This window comes from Gobio gobio, assembly GCF_949357685.1.
Source record: "Gobio gobio genome assembly, chromosome: 18".
NCBI lineage: Eukaryota > Metazoa > Chordata > Actinopteri > Cypriniformes > Gobionidae > Gobio > Gobio gobio.
This window is the reverse complement of record NC_137111.1, coordinates 46,471,030-46,489,425: the sequence shown is the minus strand read 5'-3', so window position 1 is coordinate 46,489,425 and position 18,396 is coordinate 46,471,030. Positions and strand designations below refer to the sequence as shown.

The 18,396-nt window shown below is 37.6% G+C and overlaps 1 protein-coding gene across 2 annotated transcripts in view; it reads left to right on the top strand.

Moving 5' to 3' along the window:
- Positions 1 to 18,396, top strand: part of disc1 (DISC1 scaffold protein) — a 111,807-nt gene that overhangs the window by 69,980 nt on the left and 23,431 nt on the right. For both annotated transcript variants that reach the window (XM_079843597.1, XM_079843598.1), the window contains exons 10-11: positions 1,258 to 1,318; positions 13,795 to 14,035. In XM_079843597.1, coding sequence (XP_079699723.1) covers positions 1,258 to 1,318; positions 13,795 to 14,035 — 302 coding nt within the window. The remainder of the gene's footprint in view (positions 1 to 1,257; positions 1,319 to 13,794; positions 14,036 to 18,396) is intronic.

The window sequence follows — 18,396 nt, the reverse complement described above, 5'->3', positions numbered from 1 at the left end:
GTGTGTGTGTGTGTGTGAGAGAGTGTGTGTGAGAGAGTGTGTGTGAGAGAGTGTGTGTGAGAGAGTGTGTGTGAGAGAGTGTGTGTGAGAGAGTGTGTGTGAGAGAGTGTGTGTGAGAGAGTGTGTGTGAGAGAGTGTGTGTGAGAGAGTGTGTGTGTGAGAGAGTGTGTGTGAGAGAGTGTGTGTGAGAGAGTGTGTGTGAGAGAGAGAGTGTGTGTGAGAGAGTGTGTGTGAGAGAGTGTGTGTGAGAGAGTGTGTGTGAGAGAGTGTGTGTGAGAGAGTGTGTGTGTGAGAGAGTGTGTGTGAGAGAGTGTGTGTGAGAGAGTGTGTGTGTGTGTGAGAGTGTGTGTGTGAGAGAGTGTGTGTGAGAGAGTGTGTGTGAGAGAGTGTGTGTGAGAGAGTGTGTGTGAGAGAGTGTGTGTGAGAGAGTGTGTGTGAGAGAGTGTGTGTGAGAGAGTGTGTGTGAGAGAGTGTGAAATATCAGGACACAAATGTGTATAATGACATGGGTATGACATAGGTATTACAAAAAGAGGGTGAAATATGAGGACGTTCTCCATGTCCTCACTTTTCAAAATGCTTATAAATCACAGAACAAGTTTTTTTTCACAGAAAGTGAACTGCACAGTCTCCTGTGAGGGTTAGGTTTAGGGGCAGGGGCAGTGTGTGTGTGTGTGTGTGTGTGTGTGTGTGTGTGTGTGTGTGTGTGTGTGTGTGTGTGTGTGTGTGTGTGTGTGTGTGTGTGTGTGTGTGTGTGTGTGTGTGTGTGTGTGTGTGTGTGTGTGTGTGTGTGTGTGTGTGTGTGTGTGTGTGTGTGTGTGTGTGTGTGTGTGTGTGTGTGTGTGAGGGCTAGGTTTAGGGACAGGGGCAGTGTAAGGGGATAGAAAATACGGTTTGTACGGTATAAAAACCATTACGCCTATGGAATGTCCTCACATTTCACAAAAACAAACGTGTGTGTGTGTGTGTGTGTGTGTGTGTGAGAGAGTGTGTGTATAGCATAAGTTGTTCTGTCTTTATTTAACGTGCTACAATATCATTAAAAAAAATACTGAAAATTACAAACAAAATCAAAAGTGAAATGTCCACACTATTCACAGTAGTGAGAATTTGAAGGGAAAATGTTTGGTTGTCATTGAAATGTGACCTGGATGTGTTTCTGTGAGTTTCACCCTGGAGAAAATGACCGGACATGAATATGAATATGGCATGCCAGCATCTCTCCCTGATGTACATTATCTTCTCTCCCCTCAACAGAGAGCAGTTTAAGAGAAAACACTCTGAAGTATATCGAGCTTCTGGAGGACAGACTTCACAGGTACTGGATATTTCTCATCTCGCCGCCTCTCACACTCTTTCACACAAACAGCCCCTCGTCTCGTCCCTCGGGAGATTTTTCCTTATTATTTAAACCGTTCTGTCTGGCCTTATTTCAGTGCTGTGTGTCTGGATGTTTCGGTGTATTAAATCATCCAGGCCTGCGCTCACTGCATCAGTCCGTTTCTGATGAGCTCATCTTCCAAAAGTGACATTTCAAAATTAAGATAAAATGAAATGGGAAAAAAATTGAGACGTGAGCTGCCACTTCAATAAATTGTCTCCCTGAAAAGTGTATTTGTTTTGAGCACTCTTGGCTCATTTTTGCTGCTTGTAATGATTTTTAGAGCTCTAGAGCCACTTGCAGCTGATTGTGGACAAGATCCGCCCACTTAGAATGAAAGTTTGATTGACATGTGAAGCGAGCAATCACAGTTCGGATTTTTTACATTCCATTCAGTGGTGGGTTTATCTGAAATAATAATAATAATAATAATGTTGTTGCTGTTGTTTCCGATAAACCCAGATGTGCTTGAAATATATAATGCAAAAATATATAAAATTGATGTTAAATGCAAATAACAACTAGACCGTAAAGTCTGTCAAGACTTTGTAGGTGGCTTGAGAAAGCCTGACCCGAAAGTTTGAAGTAGTTTAACAGCTTTAAGTTTTAAGGATTTAAGTTTGAAAAAGTTAAAAATTTTAGTTTAGCAATTTTAAAAAGATATAATTTTCGACAGACAGATTAGAAATGTTTTAGCACATTGCTAGCATTCATTAGCATGTTTCTAACATGAATTAGCACAGTGCTAAAATGACTCCGCATTATTTGCACATTGCTAACATGGATTAGCACATAGCTACTATGTTTTAACATATTGCTACCATGAATTAGCACAATGCTAACATGTTTTAACACATTGTTAGTGTGAATTAGCATATTGTTAGCACGTTTGCAGCCATTTTTAAACGTTTTGCTAGCATGAATTAACATGTTGTTGCACGCTGCTTGCATGAATTGGTATTTTTTGCACTGCTACATTGACTTGGCATGTTTTAACATATTGTTAACATTAATTAGCATGTTAGCATTAACAAAAGCATTGCTAACATGAATTAGCATGTTGTTGCACATTGCTACCATGAATTGGAATGTTGCTAGCATGATTTAACATTGCTAACAATATTTAGCATGTTTTTATAACATGATTTGAATGTTGCTAGCATTATTTTTCACATTGCTAGCATGATTTAACACGTTGCTAGCATGACTTAACATGTTTGCTAGAATGATTTGCATGTTTTGTTAGCATTATTAGCATTTTGCTAGCATGATTTAACAACATGTTGCTAGCATGATTTAGTACCCTGTTAGCATGATTTAACATGAATTATCATTTTGTTAATATGATTAGTATGTTGCTAGCATGATTTAACACATTAGCATGATTTAACATTGCTAGCATTATTAGCATGTTTTGTTAGCATGATTTTGCGCATTATTAGCATTGTTAACAAACACTTCTCTAGCGTTACTTAACATGTTGCTATAATGAATATAATATAATGACTTGCATGTTTTGTTAGCATTACTAACATTTTGCTAGCATGATTTAGCACACTTTTAGCATGATTTAACATTTTATTAACATGAATTAGCATTTTGCTAACATGATTAGCATTTTGGTAGCATGATTTAACACATTAACATGATTTAACATTGCTAGTATTATTTAGCATGTTGCTAGCATGATTTTGCACATTGTTAGCATGATTTAACACGTTGCTTACATGAGAATGATTTGCATGTTTTGTTAGCATGATTAGCGTTTTGCTTGCATGAGTTGGCAACATGTTGCTAGCATTATTCACATGTTTTGATGGCACGATTAACATAAATAGCATAATTTTACTAGCATAAAAAAAGACTTATCTTCGCTTAAAACTAGGATAATTTAGCATATTAATTAATATTTTAAGAACATTATTAATTAGTTTTATACACGTTGTCTTCATTTGATGTCTGGGGCGAAACCCTGTGAGAGCGGCCGGTTTAATTAATGTGAAAATAGGAACACAATCCCGCCCCATTATCTTTCGACCTTTTAATATGAAGTCTGCATAAAGAGGGACATTTCATGCGTAGTAATGAAAGGTTAGACTTTCATTCGCTCTGACCTGCTCGCAAAATCCAGCTGCAGAGCTTTTATTTAGCATCTCTCTCAACCCAAATGCCACACAAATTGGTATAATTGAATGAGTTATTAGTTGCTGTACTCAACCGTAGAAATGTAGCATTCATTACATTTCAATAAAACACTATGGGCGTCCATCTGGAGGGAAGCATGGCATATGGTTTAGCGTTCGCTCCTTTGGAAGAGCACATGCTCGGATGCCAGAAGCGCTGTCTGTTGCCAAGGTTATTACTGTACAGTGGAAGAGGAGGGGCTGTGGCACGGGACTGTCTCCAGAAACCCTCTCTTCTCGCTTTCCTTCAATTTTATTTTACCCAGAGTGATTGTTCTCCTTGTTACTCACCATGGAAACCTGCCCGTGATGACTCCAAAAGCAGGCAGGCATTAGCCGCTGGTCATACTCAACCCGACGAGGGCTTCTTTTGTTCGCCCAGCTAACGTAAATGGACCAAACTCCGCCTCTCTCTCTCTCTCCAGTCGCACAAATGGGAATATTAAAAGAATAGCTCGCCTAAAAATGAAAATATTCCATTTGCTCACTCGCATGTCGTTCCAAACCTGTATGACCTTCTTTTTTTCTGATAGGACTTGTTTTCATACATTCAACGTATATGGGGAAGCTTTCAAAAATAATAAACACGCACCTAAAAATACTTTTTTTTGAGCCTCTGGTCAATATATGTATGAAAGGAGCACTGTGAATATTCTCCTAAATTGATTGTTGAAGAAAGTAAGTCGTATGGAACGATATGACAGTGAGTGAATTATTATTTCTAACTAATCACTGATTGGATGAACTACATTCAAAGCAGTTTTCATTTGGAGATAAACACTCCTATTCTATATTGCAATTTGCTTATGAACTATATTAATTGGTTTATTTATGGCTGTGTTTATTCAATCAAAAAGACAGTAATATTGTGAAATATTATTTTAATTTAAAATAACTGTTTTATTAAAGTAAAATTCCTGTGATCAAATCTCGTGATCAAGTCGTCAGTCACATGATTAGGGTTGGGTATCGTTTGGGTTTTTTTCGATTCCGGTGCCAAACCGATACTTTTAAAACGGTTCCGGTGCCTAAACGGTGCCTGAACCGATACTTTTTTTTTTTTAAAGGCTACCAAACGAGGTGGATGACATTAAATGGCTTTTTATTTATTTATTTATTATTTAAATTGAACCATTTATTAAAAGTTTAATGTATACTTAAATGTATGAATATAAATAAATACAAAACACAATTTACTTATTTACAAATTATAATTGACATATTTACAAATTCACAGTAAAACCTAAGCCACCTAACCCAACTACAACAAGCCTAATATAACTCTAAACAGTTACAGTAATAACAGCAGTCGTCTGTATTCTTGCTCTGCTACAAACCAGCTTCGAGCTTCAGCTTTATTTTGAAATATGATCATATTCTCTGGCTAAATATTTTAGAACGCATCGCCTTAATGTTTCCATGGCGACGCGTCATGTTTCTCACATGACACACAGCAGCCGCAATAGCGCTGACAGCTCAGCTGTATCGGGTTTATTTCGTTTTTTCTTTTTATTCAAAATATTCACAAACTTCTTAACTGTGTCACGAACTATCTGATGTTCAAATGTGTGAGTGAATGTGTGTTAGTTGATCTATAAAGCGCAATGGGCGGCGCCATGTTAGTTTGCGCCTCAGAATCGGATCTGTCGGATTTACAACACTTGAGTTCATTCTCGTCTCACGAAATACATGAAAGTAAGTGACCAGCGAACTGGAAGAAGAATAGAGTAAACTATATAGCTACTATATAATGTGCATTTATCTGATGTGAATAAAACACGTAACGTTAGTCAAATTATAATCGTCTGAAAGGATTGTCATTGCCGCTTTCATAGACATCAGGGTGTGTTTTTTGCTAGTAGCCTACTTATGAGCATTTAAATGTCTGAAACCTGGAATAAACATGATGTGGTTGAAAACACTGAATAGTTGTCATGAGTTGTGACCAGCACTGAGCGTCTGTCTCTGGCTCAGCCAAAGCGCGAAAGCACGTTTGAATTTTGGCACCGAAATGAGGAACCGAAATCTGCGTTCTGATTCGGTCCGGTACATACCGGTTATATAAGTACCGGTGCCATATTGGAACCGGATTTCGGTACCCAACCCTACACATGATCGTTCAGAAATCATTCTAATATGATGATTTCTATTGAAATTCAACTTTTTATCAGCATTCGAACACCGTGTCCTAACTAGACGCGACGCGATAAGATTCCAGCGACACGCAACTTGTCTGTCCACAGATGCCACAAGTCAATCAAAAACCAAAGCCAATCAGAACAGCGTGTGGGCGGGCTCTTGTGCACGGCACCAGAGATTAAACTTGTTGGCACTCACAAGGAAATGGATAAGTAGCCTACAATAATCAAATTCACAAATATTACTCAGTTGAACGTTCGCAAAGACCCGCCCCTTTTAGTTACTGTTGCTATGTCCAACAAGCCTTGCCGTTCTCACACCACACACACGTTCTCGCGCAGGGAAAATGCATCAAAGAGCAAAGAGGACACTGACAACACGCCGACACACAGGACAGAGCAAGTTACTTTTGATATGAAACAAAGTCTCAACTTTAAAATGTATCATTTATTTAAAGAAATTGAAACAACAAATAGCGTTTTGTGGCTCTTTAGTGTGTGGTGATCGCTGTAGCGCCTCAGTTAAAGCTGCTTGTGAACTGATTATCTCTTCTAGTTCATTGATAATTGTCACATTAACATGAATGAACACTAAAAGAAATGTCGTTTCAACCGCGGAGAGACAGTACACATCGTTTTTCAAGTTCAAGTCCTCCGATGTTAATCTACTAACTCTCCTGTATGTAAATAAGTCAATTATAATTTGTAAATAAGTAAATTATGTTTTGTATTTATTTATATTCATACATTTAAGTATACATTAAACTTTTAATAAATGGTTCAATTTAAATAATAAATAAATAAAAAGCCATTTAATGTCATCCACCTCGTTTTGTGGCCTTTAAAAAAAAAAAAAGTATCGGTTCAGGCACCGTTAAGGCACCGGAACCGTTTTAAAAGTATCGGTTCAGGCACCGGAACCGTTTTAAAAGTATCGGTTCAGGCACCGGAACCGTTTTAAAAGTATCGGTTCAGGCACCGGAACCGTTTTATATGTATCGGTTCAGGCACCATTTAGGCACCGGAACCGTTTTAAAAGTATCGGTTCAGGCACCGTTAGGCACCGGAACCGTTTTAAAAGTATCGGTTCAGGCACCGTTTAGGCACCGGAACCGTTTTAAAAGTATCGGTTCAGGCACCGTTTAGGCACCGGAACCGTTTTAAAAGTATAGGTTCAGGCACCGGAACCGTTTTAAAAGTATCGGTTCAGGCACCGTTTAGGCACCGGAACCGTTTTAAAAGTATCGGTTCAGGCACCGTTTAGGCACCGGAACCGTTTTAAAAGTATTGGTTCAGGCACCGTTTAGGCACCGGAACCGTTTTAAAAGTATCGGTTCAGGCACCATTTAGGCACCGGAACCGTTTTAAAAGTATCGGTTCAGGCACCATTTAGGCACTGGAACCGTTTTAAAAGTATCGGTTCAGGCACCGTTTAGGCACCGGAACCGTTTTAAAAGTATCGGTTCAGGCACCGTTTAGGCACCGGAACCGTTTTAAAAGTATCGGTTCAGGCACCGTTTAGGCACCGGAACCGTTTTAAAAGTATCGGTTCAGGCACCATTTAGGCACCGGAACCGTTTTAAAAGTATCGGTTTAGGCACCGGAACCGTTTTAAAAGTATCGGTTCAGGCACCGTTTAGGCACCGGAACCGTTTTAAAAGTATCGGTTCAGGCACCGGAACCATTTTAAAAGTATCGGTTCAGGCACCGTTTAGGCACCGGAACCGTTTTAAAAGTATCGGTTCAGGCACCGGAACCATTTTAAAAGTATTGGTTCAGGCACCGGAACCATTTTAAAAGTATCGGTTCAGGCATCGTTTTGGCACCGGAACCATTTTAAAAGTATCGGTTCAGGCACCGGAACCATTTTAAAAGTATCAGTTCAGGCACCGTTTAGGCACCGGAACCGTTTTAAAAGTATCGGTTTGGCACCGGAATCGAAAAAAACCCAAACGATACCCAACCCTAGATACAGATAACTGTAAGCAGATAAGCACTGTAAGATTACGTGTTTGAATGCATTAGAGAGAGCGATTGCGTGTGTGAATAAGTGCTACCTGTTTAAAATGTGCTTTCAGCCGATCATATTCAGTATGTAGAAGGTACAAAACAATTCCTTGAAATATAACATCCCGCTCATAACCTTTACATTCTCTCTGATTTGAGTGATCCTGAATCAAGCTAGTTACACATGTGAGTTCTGGATAAAAATGCAGTTATATTATGGGCCGTTGGCATGAATTGTACTCGTGATGGAGCGGTAGTGGAGCGTTTGAAAACCACGACGCTCCGACTTTTAAAAAATCGCTCCTCACTCCATTCAAAATCACGCCGCTCCACTTCTCGCTACGCTCCCACTCCACTCTGTTCACATACTCAGATTGGAACCCAACATTTGAGCCATATTCTAAGGCCCCGATCACACAGAACATGTTTTTCATGTTCGAAAACATGAGGCGCACCGCACTGCCTTTTTTGGTTGACGTTTTTTCATTTACAAAATAGCAGTGCGCTGCGTTTTTTTTTGTTGCTAGGAAAAACCCTAAATCTCCATTCATTCGATTGGACAATAGAAAAAAAAACGCGATGACGTTGGGCGCTTTTCCCCTCTGAGTTAATTTTTTCTCAACTTCATGCGCTCAGAGCGCTCCTTCTAAAATGCGAGGTGCAGCAGGCGATTAAAAAAAATTATTTGCTGCTCAAGAAACATTTATTTTTATTATCCATGTTGAAAACAGTTGTGCTGCTTCACATTTTTGTGTAAACCGGGATATATTATCATTAAAATGCTTTGGGTATTATTATTATTATTCATTTTATTTATAGGCGCCTTTCATGACACTCAAGGACACCTTACAAAGTTCACACAAAAGATAAAATAGTTTCATCAAACAATAAAGACAATACAGAACTTACATTAAAATCACATAAAAGCCTGCCTAAACAAATAAGTTTTAAGACGAGTTTTGAAAACCTGATGACTTGTACTGTTACGAACTTCTACAGGAAGCAAGTTCCATAAATGAGGAGCCGCATAACTAAAAGCTTGTGACCCCATGGTAGTTGTCCTAGTGCGTGGAAGAACAAGTGTAAGTGCAGAAGCAGATCTTAGAGTACGAGAAGGTATGTATAGATGCAGAAGATCGACAAGATACGGAGGAGCCAAATTATTTAGTGCTTTATAAGTTAAAAGTAAAAATTTTAAATTTACACGAAATTTAACTGGAAGCCAATGCAAATTTTGTAACACAGGAGTAATATGTTCTGAAATGGATGTTCTGGTAATAACTTGAGCAGCTGCATTTTGTACTAACTGTAATTTGTGAACAGATTTTGAAGGAAGCCCATAAAACAAGGCATTACAGTAGTCAATTCGTGATGTTACAAGAGCATGCACAAGAGTAGCAGTACTCTTGAGTGAAAGAACAGGACGCAACCGATTAATGTTCCTAATATGATGGAATGCAGAACGAGTAACACTGTTAATATGTGCTTCAAAAGACAGAGTACTGTCAAGGATGACACCCAAACTTTTTACATGATTAGACAAAGGAACAGAGCAGTTATTTATTGTAACAGATGAAATGTTTGACTTAGCTATTGAATGTTTTGATCCAATGAGTAGAATATCTGTTTTACTATTATTCAGCTTGAGAAAATTACCTGAAAACCACATTTTTAATTCATCTAAACATTCAAAAAGAGCAGATGGGGGAAACTTTAAGGAAGGTTTAGAAGGCAGATAAATCTGGGTGTCATCAGCATAACAGTGAAATTGGATGCCATATTTCCTGAAAATAGTGCCAATTGGTAAAAGATAGATAATAAACAAAACAGGTCCCAAAACAGAACCCTGAGGCACACCAGAGGAAACATAAGTGGGTTTTGATTTAAACTGTTTAAGTTGTACAAATTGAATGCGGTCGTTAAGATGAGAACAAAACCAACTTAAAGCCATACCAGTGATACCAATAGATTCCAATCTACTTAAAAGAATTCTGTGGGAAATGGTATCAAAGAATGTCAAAGAATCGTTTCCCAGAAAAATATTAAGATTCTAATGAAAAAAAATCTTAATTATTCCAAACGTTTGACTGGTAGTGTGAATGCGTCTTTACCTGCTGCTTCCTTCACCTGCACCACACACACACACTCTCTCACTGAGGTGGTAAAATCAGGTTATCTGTCTCTTTTTAGCACCGTCTGTCCCCGTCAACCCCCCTCCATCAGGGGATTCCTCTGTTTGTGTACCTGTAGATGTTGAGATAATTGACCAGATTCAGAGTGCCACCAGCCCTATATCCTGCGGGAGGAACCTGTCAATCAGATTCCTGCATTCTGACATCAGACAGATGCGGAGAGATGATGCTGGTCTTTTTGTGGTGCCATTAATCATTTTCATTGCTTTAATACATAAATACTGTCCAAATATCATCTGGTGAAAATCATCAAGGGCCTGCTTTTGATAAAGTATCACTAAAAACAGCTAAATTCACTATTGTGTCCAGCAGTGAAGGGTGCTGTGAATGGCAACATTCTCACATCTAATTCTATTTACATTCAACCTTTAGCAACATTCTAACATCGAATTCTATTGGAATCCAACATTTTAGAAACATTCTAACATGTCAAATTCTATTGACATTCAACCTTTAGCAACATTCTAACATCGAATTCTATTGGAATTCAACATTTTAGCAACATTCTGACATCAAATTCTATTGAAATTTCATTCTTTTAACAGCATTTTAACATCATATTCTTTTAGAAGCCAACATTTTAGCAACATTCTAACGTCAAATTCTGTTGGAATCAAAATTTTAACAGCATTCTAACATGTCAAATTCTATTGACATTCAACATATAGCAACATTTTAACGTCAAATTCTGTTGGAATCCAACATTTGAACACCATTCTAACACGTCAAATTCTATTGAAAGTCAGCATTTTAACAGCATTCTAATGTCAAATTCTATTGACATTCAACATTTAGCAATGTTCTAAAGTAAAATTCTATTGACATTCAACATATAGCAACATTCTAAAGTAAAATTCTATTGGAATCCAACATTTTAGCCACATTCTAACAAGTCAAATTCTTTTGGAATCCAACCTTTTGGCAACATTGATTCTAACGTCAAATTCTGTTGGAATCAAACATTTTAACAGCATTCTAACGTGAAATTCTATTGGCATTCAACATATAGCAACATTTTAACGTCAAAGTCTATTGGAATCCAACATTTGAACAGCATTCTAACATTCAAATTCTATTGACATTCAGCATTTTAACAGCATTCTAACATTCAAATTCTATTGACATTCAACATTTAGCAACATTCTAAAGTCAAATTCTATTGACATTCAACATTTAACAACATTCTAAAGTCAAATTCTATTGACATTCAACATTTAGCAACATTCTAAAGTCAAATTCTATTGACATTTAACAACATTCTAAAGTCAAATTCTATTGACATTCAACATTTAGCAACATTCTAACAAGTCAAATTCTTTTGGAATCCAACATTTTTGCAACGTTTGATTCTAACGTCAAATTCTGTTGGAATCAAACATTTTAACAGCATTCTAACACGTGAAATTCTATTGACATTCAACATTTAACAATATTCTAAAGTCAAATTCTATTGACATTCAACATTTAGCAACATTCTAAAGTCAAATTCTATTGACATTCAACATTTAGCAACATTCTGAAGTCAAATTCTTTTGGAATCAACCATTTTAGCAACACTCAAACATCATATTCTATTGGAATCCAACATTTTAACAGCATTCTAACGCGTCAAATTCTATTGAAGTTCAGCATTTTAACAGCATTCTAACGTCACATTCTATTGGAATCCAACATTTTAGCGACATGTCGAGTTCTACTGGAATCCATGCAGAGCTCCTTTATGCACATTTATTTCACTCAGCTCTAAACGATGCATGAAACCAAACACAAACATGTAAATGGGTCTCAGTAGGTTTGTGTGGCAGCTGAATAAAGCCACCAGGAGGAGTAAAGAGGTTTGATGGAGAGAGTACAGCGCTGTCTGTTGTCGCTTTGGGAAGCTGTCTGTCTCTGGAGACAGTGGGTGTGAAGACCGTAATTATCGTCCTCTCTGTGCGCTCTCACAGAAAGTGAGGAGTTTGCCCACAGACTCCAGTTTCCTGGACTGTAGGAGACCACGGGGAGCTTTAGTGTCTTTATAGTGACATATATGAAGACATTAGAGTTCCTCTGTCTATGATATATGATAGTCTATGATTTTTGTCTGCCAGGTGAAAAGTCTGTCCTTAGCGAGCACTACTAATAGCATGGCATTGAATCTTCTAGCTTCTATACCTCTGTCACTTTTGATCAGTTTAATGTATCCTTTCTGAATAAAACTATTAATTAGGGGCCAAGCACTAAAGGAAGCACCTATTGAATCCGTTAGATTTCTTATTATTATTCCGCCATTGAAGTCTATGGCAGCCCATAGAACCGTTTGCGGGAAAGTTATGAAATTTGGTACAGTGATAGAGGACTGGCCCAACATTAACCACACCAATTTTGGAGTCTTTAAAACAATCCCTCTAGCACCACCACCTGTCCAAATTTTCACTCATGTTTATGTTAATAACTTTTAAACCCTAATGGCTAGAGACACAATTATGTTTTTCCTTCGATTCCGTGGCTCAAGATGTAATTTTCCGTCATGAAAATCTTCCCGCCATTTTTAATTATTCGTAAAACCTACTTTTTCAAACTCCTCCTAGGCCATTGCTCTGATTTTCACAAAAATTTAAACAGATCATCTTCAGACCATGCTGACACAAAGTTATGGAATTCAAGTTGATTCGTCAAATTGTTTTCGATAAACGCGCGAACAAATTTGACGTAGTGGTTGCAAAAATACACTTAAGGCTATATCTCCGCAACGCTTTATTGTATTCAAATCAAACTTGGTACATGTCATCACAAGCATGACTTGAGGCAACATGCGGCGTTTCGGCACAGCGCCACCTACTGGTCCGGAGATATGAAAAATGGCAATTATTTGTCCAAAAATAATAAAAGTGGTCTCGTTAGATTCAGGACGGCATGCCGAGTCGTCCGAGATCTAATTTTACCACATCAGCCATTTTGAATTATGTGCTAAAATGCTGTATTTTATGAACACATGAACAGATTGTTGCGAAACTCGGTATGGGTCATCATCACCACGATGCCCTGAAGAAGCCTGAGAAGTTTCGAAACAGTGCCACCTAGTGGAGAATTTGTTTTTCCAAATGCTTATAACTTTGGGTCAGGTTGACTTATTTTCACGAGAGTCATCTCCTTAGACTCCTGAATCGTTGCTGAGTCCAATGATACCAGACTTGCCAGGTTTTGACGTATGGTTTGTGCAGCGTTGTAATTTAGCGCTTTAAAAACATTAGCTGATATCTTGGAAACTGCTAGTCCGATCAAGACGAAATCAGCGTCAGAAATTCGAAAACATAGGTCGATAGCTATACGCTAATGCCAAAATGTCTTCTTTTGTAGTCTAAATTCCCATAGACTACAATGCATTTTTCTGCCTTTTTGCCTAAAATCATCTAACAATGTGTTTAATTGCTCATTCCTGCCGCTGATCTGACACTCCCTGCCATTTTTCCATGTCTTGTCTTCTTCATTGCGCTTGGCCTCGATAATGGCTGCTTGTTTCTTTTTTTTTTTACTTTGGTATACATCTAATACTAAAAGTGGAGCATCTTCTCTGCCTTGCGTCTAAGGTTTAAAACTAAACTTATAGTTATAAACATTTTATTTTATGTTCTTTTGGTGTGATTTGATTTGTAATGCCGATAAAAGGTGCCACAAAGCCATCGGCAAAGATGAAATGTCTAATTTAATGAATATACATCCTTTTCCTGCATGCAAGTTCATAAAAATTCACACACTAATCGAAAGACTCCATTAGTTATATATACATGAGCTTTGACAGGAGCTCAGATAAATGTAGTTCCTCAAAAAGTATTCGTATTAGTGTCTGAATGTTGTTGCATATAAAGACAAAGCATCAAAGTAAGTGTCCTTTATTGTCTTTCTCACTGTAGCTGTGGATGTCCCGCGTTGGAACACATTTGGGAGGCTGATTTGGAGGCTTGCCATCTTCTCCTGAAAGGCCTCGGTCAGCGCACACCCAGCCTGTCAGAATCGGAGGATCTCCCTGCGATGCCTGGATCGGGTTCAGATGTGCAGCCGGTCACTAAAGAGGAAGCGGACTGTGCCATGCTGACGGCTCTTGGAGGACGCTGGTGTCCTGAGGCTGATCTCCAGCACTCGGAGTTCACTAAGGTAATAATACATTTTCCTATCAAATATGATATAGTAGCAAGCCTCGAAATTGTGACCATTTTGGACGCATATGCGCCCAAAATTGAATCTGTGTGATCTCAAAAAATATTTGGGAGCATTTGTGCGCGTGCAAATAATTTTCTTTTCTCTACAAAACGTTCGCTAGTTATTGCACCGTGAGCTGATACAGCTGATACAGCCCACAGTTCTATCACATAACCGATTAAACTTCATCTTACGCTCTTAACTTAAAGCAGGCTTTAGGTTGGTTAATGTTAGCCGTCTACCTTTCACTGCGCTCCGTTGTCACGTGACATCACATGAATGACCAAAACATGGGAAGGATTCTGATTTTATTTTATTTAAAGTTCACCCATTAGTCCTTGATTTACTCACCCTCAAGCCATCAAGGTGTATATGACTTTCTAGACTAGAACAGACAGACAGACAGACAGACAGACAGACAGACAGACATAGATAGATAGATAGATAGATAGATAGATAGATAGATAGATAGATAGATAGATAGATAGATAGATAGATAGATAGATAGATAGATAGATAGATAGATAGATAGATAGATAGATAGATAGATAGATAGATAGATAGATAGATAGATAGATAGATAGATAGATAGATAGATAGATAGATAGATAGATAGATAGATAGACAGACAGACAGACAGTTCAAATATGATAGAACTGATAGAACACGTGACAATATTGCTTCAGAATAAATTATATTTACAACATGAAAAAATAAAAACATTTCCAGACAAGCAACTTTTTTTATTCTGACAATTGAATGACAGATTTACTTGCACATTACACACACATTTAAACATTATATAATCAGTGTTGTTGGGCAAGTGAAATTAGTAATTTGTTACAGTTACTAGTTACTTATTTTAAAAGTAATTAAATTACTTTACCAATTACTGTATATCAAAAATAATTAGTTAATAGGGAAAGTTACTTTTAGTAACAAGTCGAGCCACGAACGCTGTGCTAAGTGATGAACTGTGACTTGGAATCTCATATGGTCCGTTGTTTCCGGAAGAAAGCACTGAACACAACACAGAAAATAAATAAATAAAAATAATTTAAAAAAAAACTGAAAAGACTAAAGAGATGGCGGATTATTCAACCGTGGCTCGACTTGTCGAGACTGTTTTCCAAGATGGCTCCTGTCTGTATACGCGTAATGTTCTGTCTTTATAAAGTATCTTCTTATTGAACTGTTTGTACACTTACAAAGTTCTCAAAGCTTCGGTTTGCATGTAGGGACCCTCATTATGCTACCGTGTTAGTGTGAGGCTATTTTGAGCCTTGTTAGTGGTATTAACTAGCCATTTAATTTGACTTATTCTATGCCCCATATACTAGAGTTATAAAGTTAAATATAGTGGAGTTGTCCTTTAACAGCAGTGATGGTATCAGATAATAATGGCGTGGTACATCAATAAAAACCATGATACTTTTTTGTTAGTGTGATAATGAACATCATTTTGTATAGTTTTGACAGTTTTATATATGCGCATCATCTTTGACTGACTTTAATCTGAAGAGCACAGCACCATCCCACACTGGAATACAACTTGTGCTTTATGAAAGACAAAATGAGAAACGTCTACAAATAGAAACCCCTTCCATTTCCATAAAAGCCATCCATTTTCTGAATGACTCTAATTTCCACTCTTTTCTTCTTGTTCATAACTTTCTCTAACTGGTTGTAATATGTTTCCGCTCAGCAGGGCTCTATTGTCTGTAAGTGCATGGCTGTGTCTTCTCTCGCTGTTTTTGTCTCTTGTCTTTTGAAGATCAGCCACTCCTCCTAACACTCCTGCAGGACTGTGAAGGTGAGGAGATGCTGCTTTCCTCCTCTCTCTCTCTCTCTCTCTCTCTCTCTGTCTCAGCTCCCACTCACTGCTGCTCCTCTCGCCGCTTTCATCCTCAATAAAGCCTGCACAGCATATGAGTTATGCTATATGAATATTATTTATGTAGAAATCCCATAAATGTTAATATAATAGTTATTTATTGGACGATTATCTATTCTTGGATACAAATAAAGTTCAATAAATATTAGTGCTGGGCAAATTAACGCGTTAACACGGGCGATTATTTTTTCATTTTAACGCATTAAAAATATTTTACGCAATTAACGCAGCGTCCGTTTTTATATCCATTTTTGCCGAGCGTTACATTATATGATCACGCTCTTATTCATGTAAATGCTTTTAAACCATCTAAGCGCAAGACAGAAGAGAACGCACTGTATGTCCGTGTCCTGTGTGTGTGTGTGTGTGTGTGTGTGTGTGTGTGTGTGTGTGTGTGTGTGTGTGTGTATGTCAGTGTCCTGTCTGTCTGTCTGGTTATGTGTGTTTGTGTGTTTGTGTGTTTGTGTGTGTGTGTTTGTGTGTGTGTGTGTGTGTGTGTGTGTGTGTGTGTGTGTGTGTGTGTGTGTGTGTGTGTGTGTGTGTGTGTGTGTGTGTGTGTGTGTGTGTGTGTGTGTGTGTGTGTGTGTGTGTGTGTGTGTGTGTGTGTGTGTGTGTGTGTGTGTGTGTGTGTGTGTGTGTGTGTGTGTGTGTGTGTGTGTGTGTGTGTGTGTGTGTGTGTGTGTGTGTGTCAGTGTCCTGTCTGTGTGTTTGTGTGTGTGTGTGTGTGTGTCAGTGTCCTGTCTGTGTGGGACTCGCATCAGTCTCCTGCTCACATCTAGTTCTCTTTTGCTCTTGAACAAACAATAACAACACAGAGAATGTTGCCAAAATGCCAGTTTTGTAGAGTTTTCTCATATTAGGAGTCTTAAATGGGTTAAATAATGTCTTAAATGAACTTGTGAGAAAATGAGATGCGCGGGACAGCACTTCAGATCCGCATCATGTTCGTCAGCTGCCGTTCTTAAAGTGACAGTAGCACTGAAGATGCCTGTCATCAAAGATCAACGGGAACAGAGAAAATTGTAGCTTTAATGATGTTTAATCTATATTTCATTTATTATTTATGCAGTTAAGAAAGGTGTTTGATAACTATTACATTTCTGTATATGTCTAACAGGGAAGGCCATGGGTAAATATAACATTTATTATAATGGGTTTATGTAAAGATTGTTTGAAGTTCACTTAAATTAAAAGTTATTTTTTAAAGCCTAATAAATGTTGAAATTGGGAGCTTTCATTTATACTGTAATGTAATGTCATTAATGTTTCATTGAGACATTAGTATCAGTGATACTGGCCTTCATTCATAAAAAGATGCCATTACAACACATTTAAAATATGCTGAAATTAAATAGTTTCTATATTCATTTGGAGAGTAACTGAAATTAATACAATATCAGAATATTAAAAACGTGCAATTAATCGCGATTAATTATAGAAAAAATTTGATTAATTAGTTACTTTTTTTTTTATCGATTCTTATTATATAAAGAAATATAATGTAATGTAGGGCTGGGCAGTATCGAGTTTGTACGATATATCGATTATATATTTTAGAAACTATATGATTGAGGCAATACTGCTTATATTGATATTCAGTAGTTTTAAATGAGCGCATTTGAAATATATAAAGAATGTGGATGTGAAATATTTTTTTTTAAATAAATGCTTTTTTTTTTTTATCCAAATAGAAAAATATAGAAAATACAGAGATATATACTATATCGTCATTTAACCAAATTTATACAGAGATTTTTCTGGCCATATCGCCCAGCCCTAGTGTAATGTAATAGAGCAGTGTTTCCCAACCGGGGTGCCGCGGCAGTCATTTCCGCCGTCATCACCCGGGTGTAGTGCCAGAAGACGTGAATGAGACGTTGCGTGCGCTGTGAAAAAATTAGTCTCTGTGCACTCATCCGTCTCACAGCGCGCAAATATTGAGTTCTCTTTCAAGTCTTGTTCTTGAACGGACAAACTCACACAAAAAGTATGTCAACGTGTCCATCTTGATGAGTATTCTAGCAGACATAGTCTGTATATGCCTTAAGTAAAATTTATACAGTCGAGAAAGACGACGCATATCCGAGCATTAGGTCTTAAAGGGGCAGTAGCATTTACTGCTGTCTGTTTAATGTCAAACAACAAAAGACAAGGACATCACTCACTGCTCTTGATTGAATAGCTTTTGTAAGTTTAATAGGATTAATCTTTAATTTATACAGTCAAATATGCAATGTTATTTTACATTTGATAAATTTCTGTACCTGAAAACTAATGTTAGACGTACCTGAAAAGCATAGTTCATTTTATTAGTATCTTTGCTCAATAGTATTTATTTGTGCTGCTGCTTGTATTTAAATTATTTGTTTTTTATTTTTTATTTGACATTAGTCCCTTTTTTCTCTGAACATTGCAAATACTG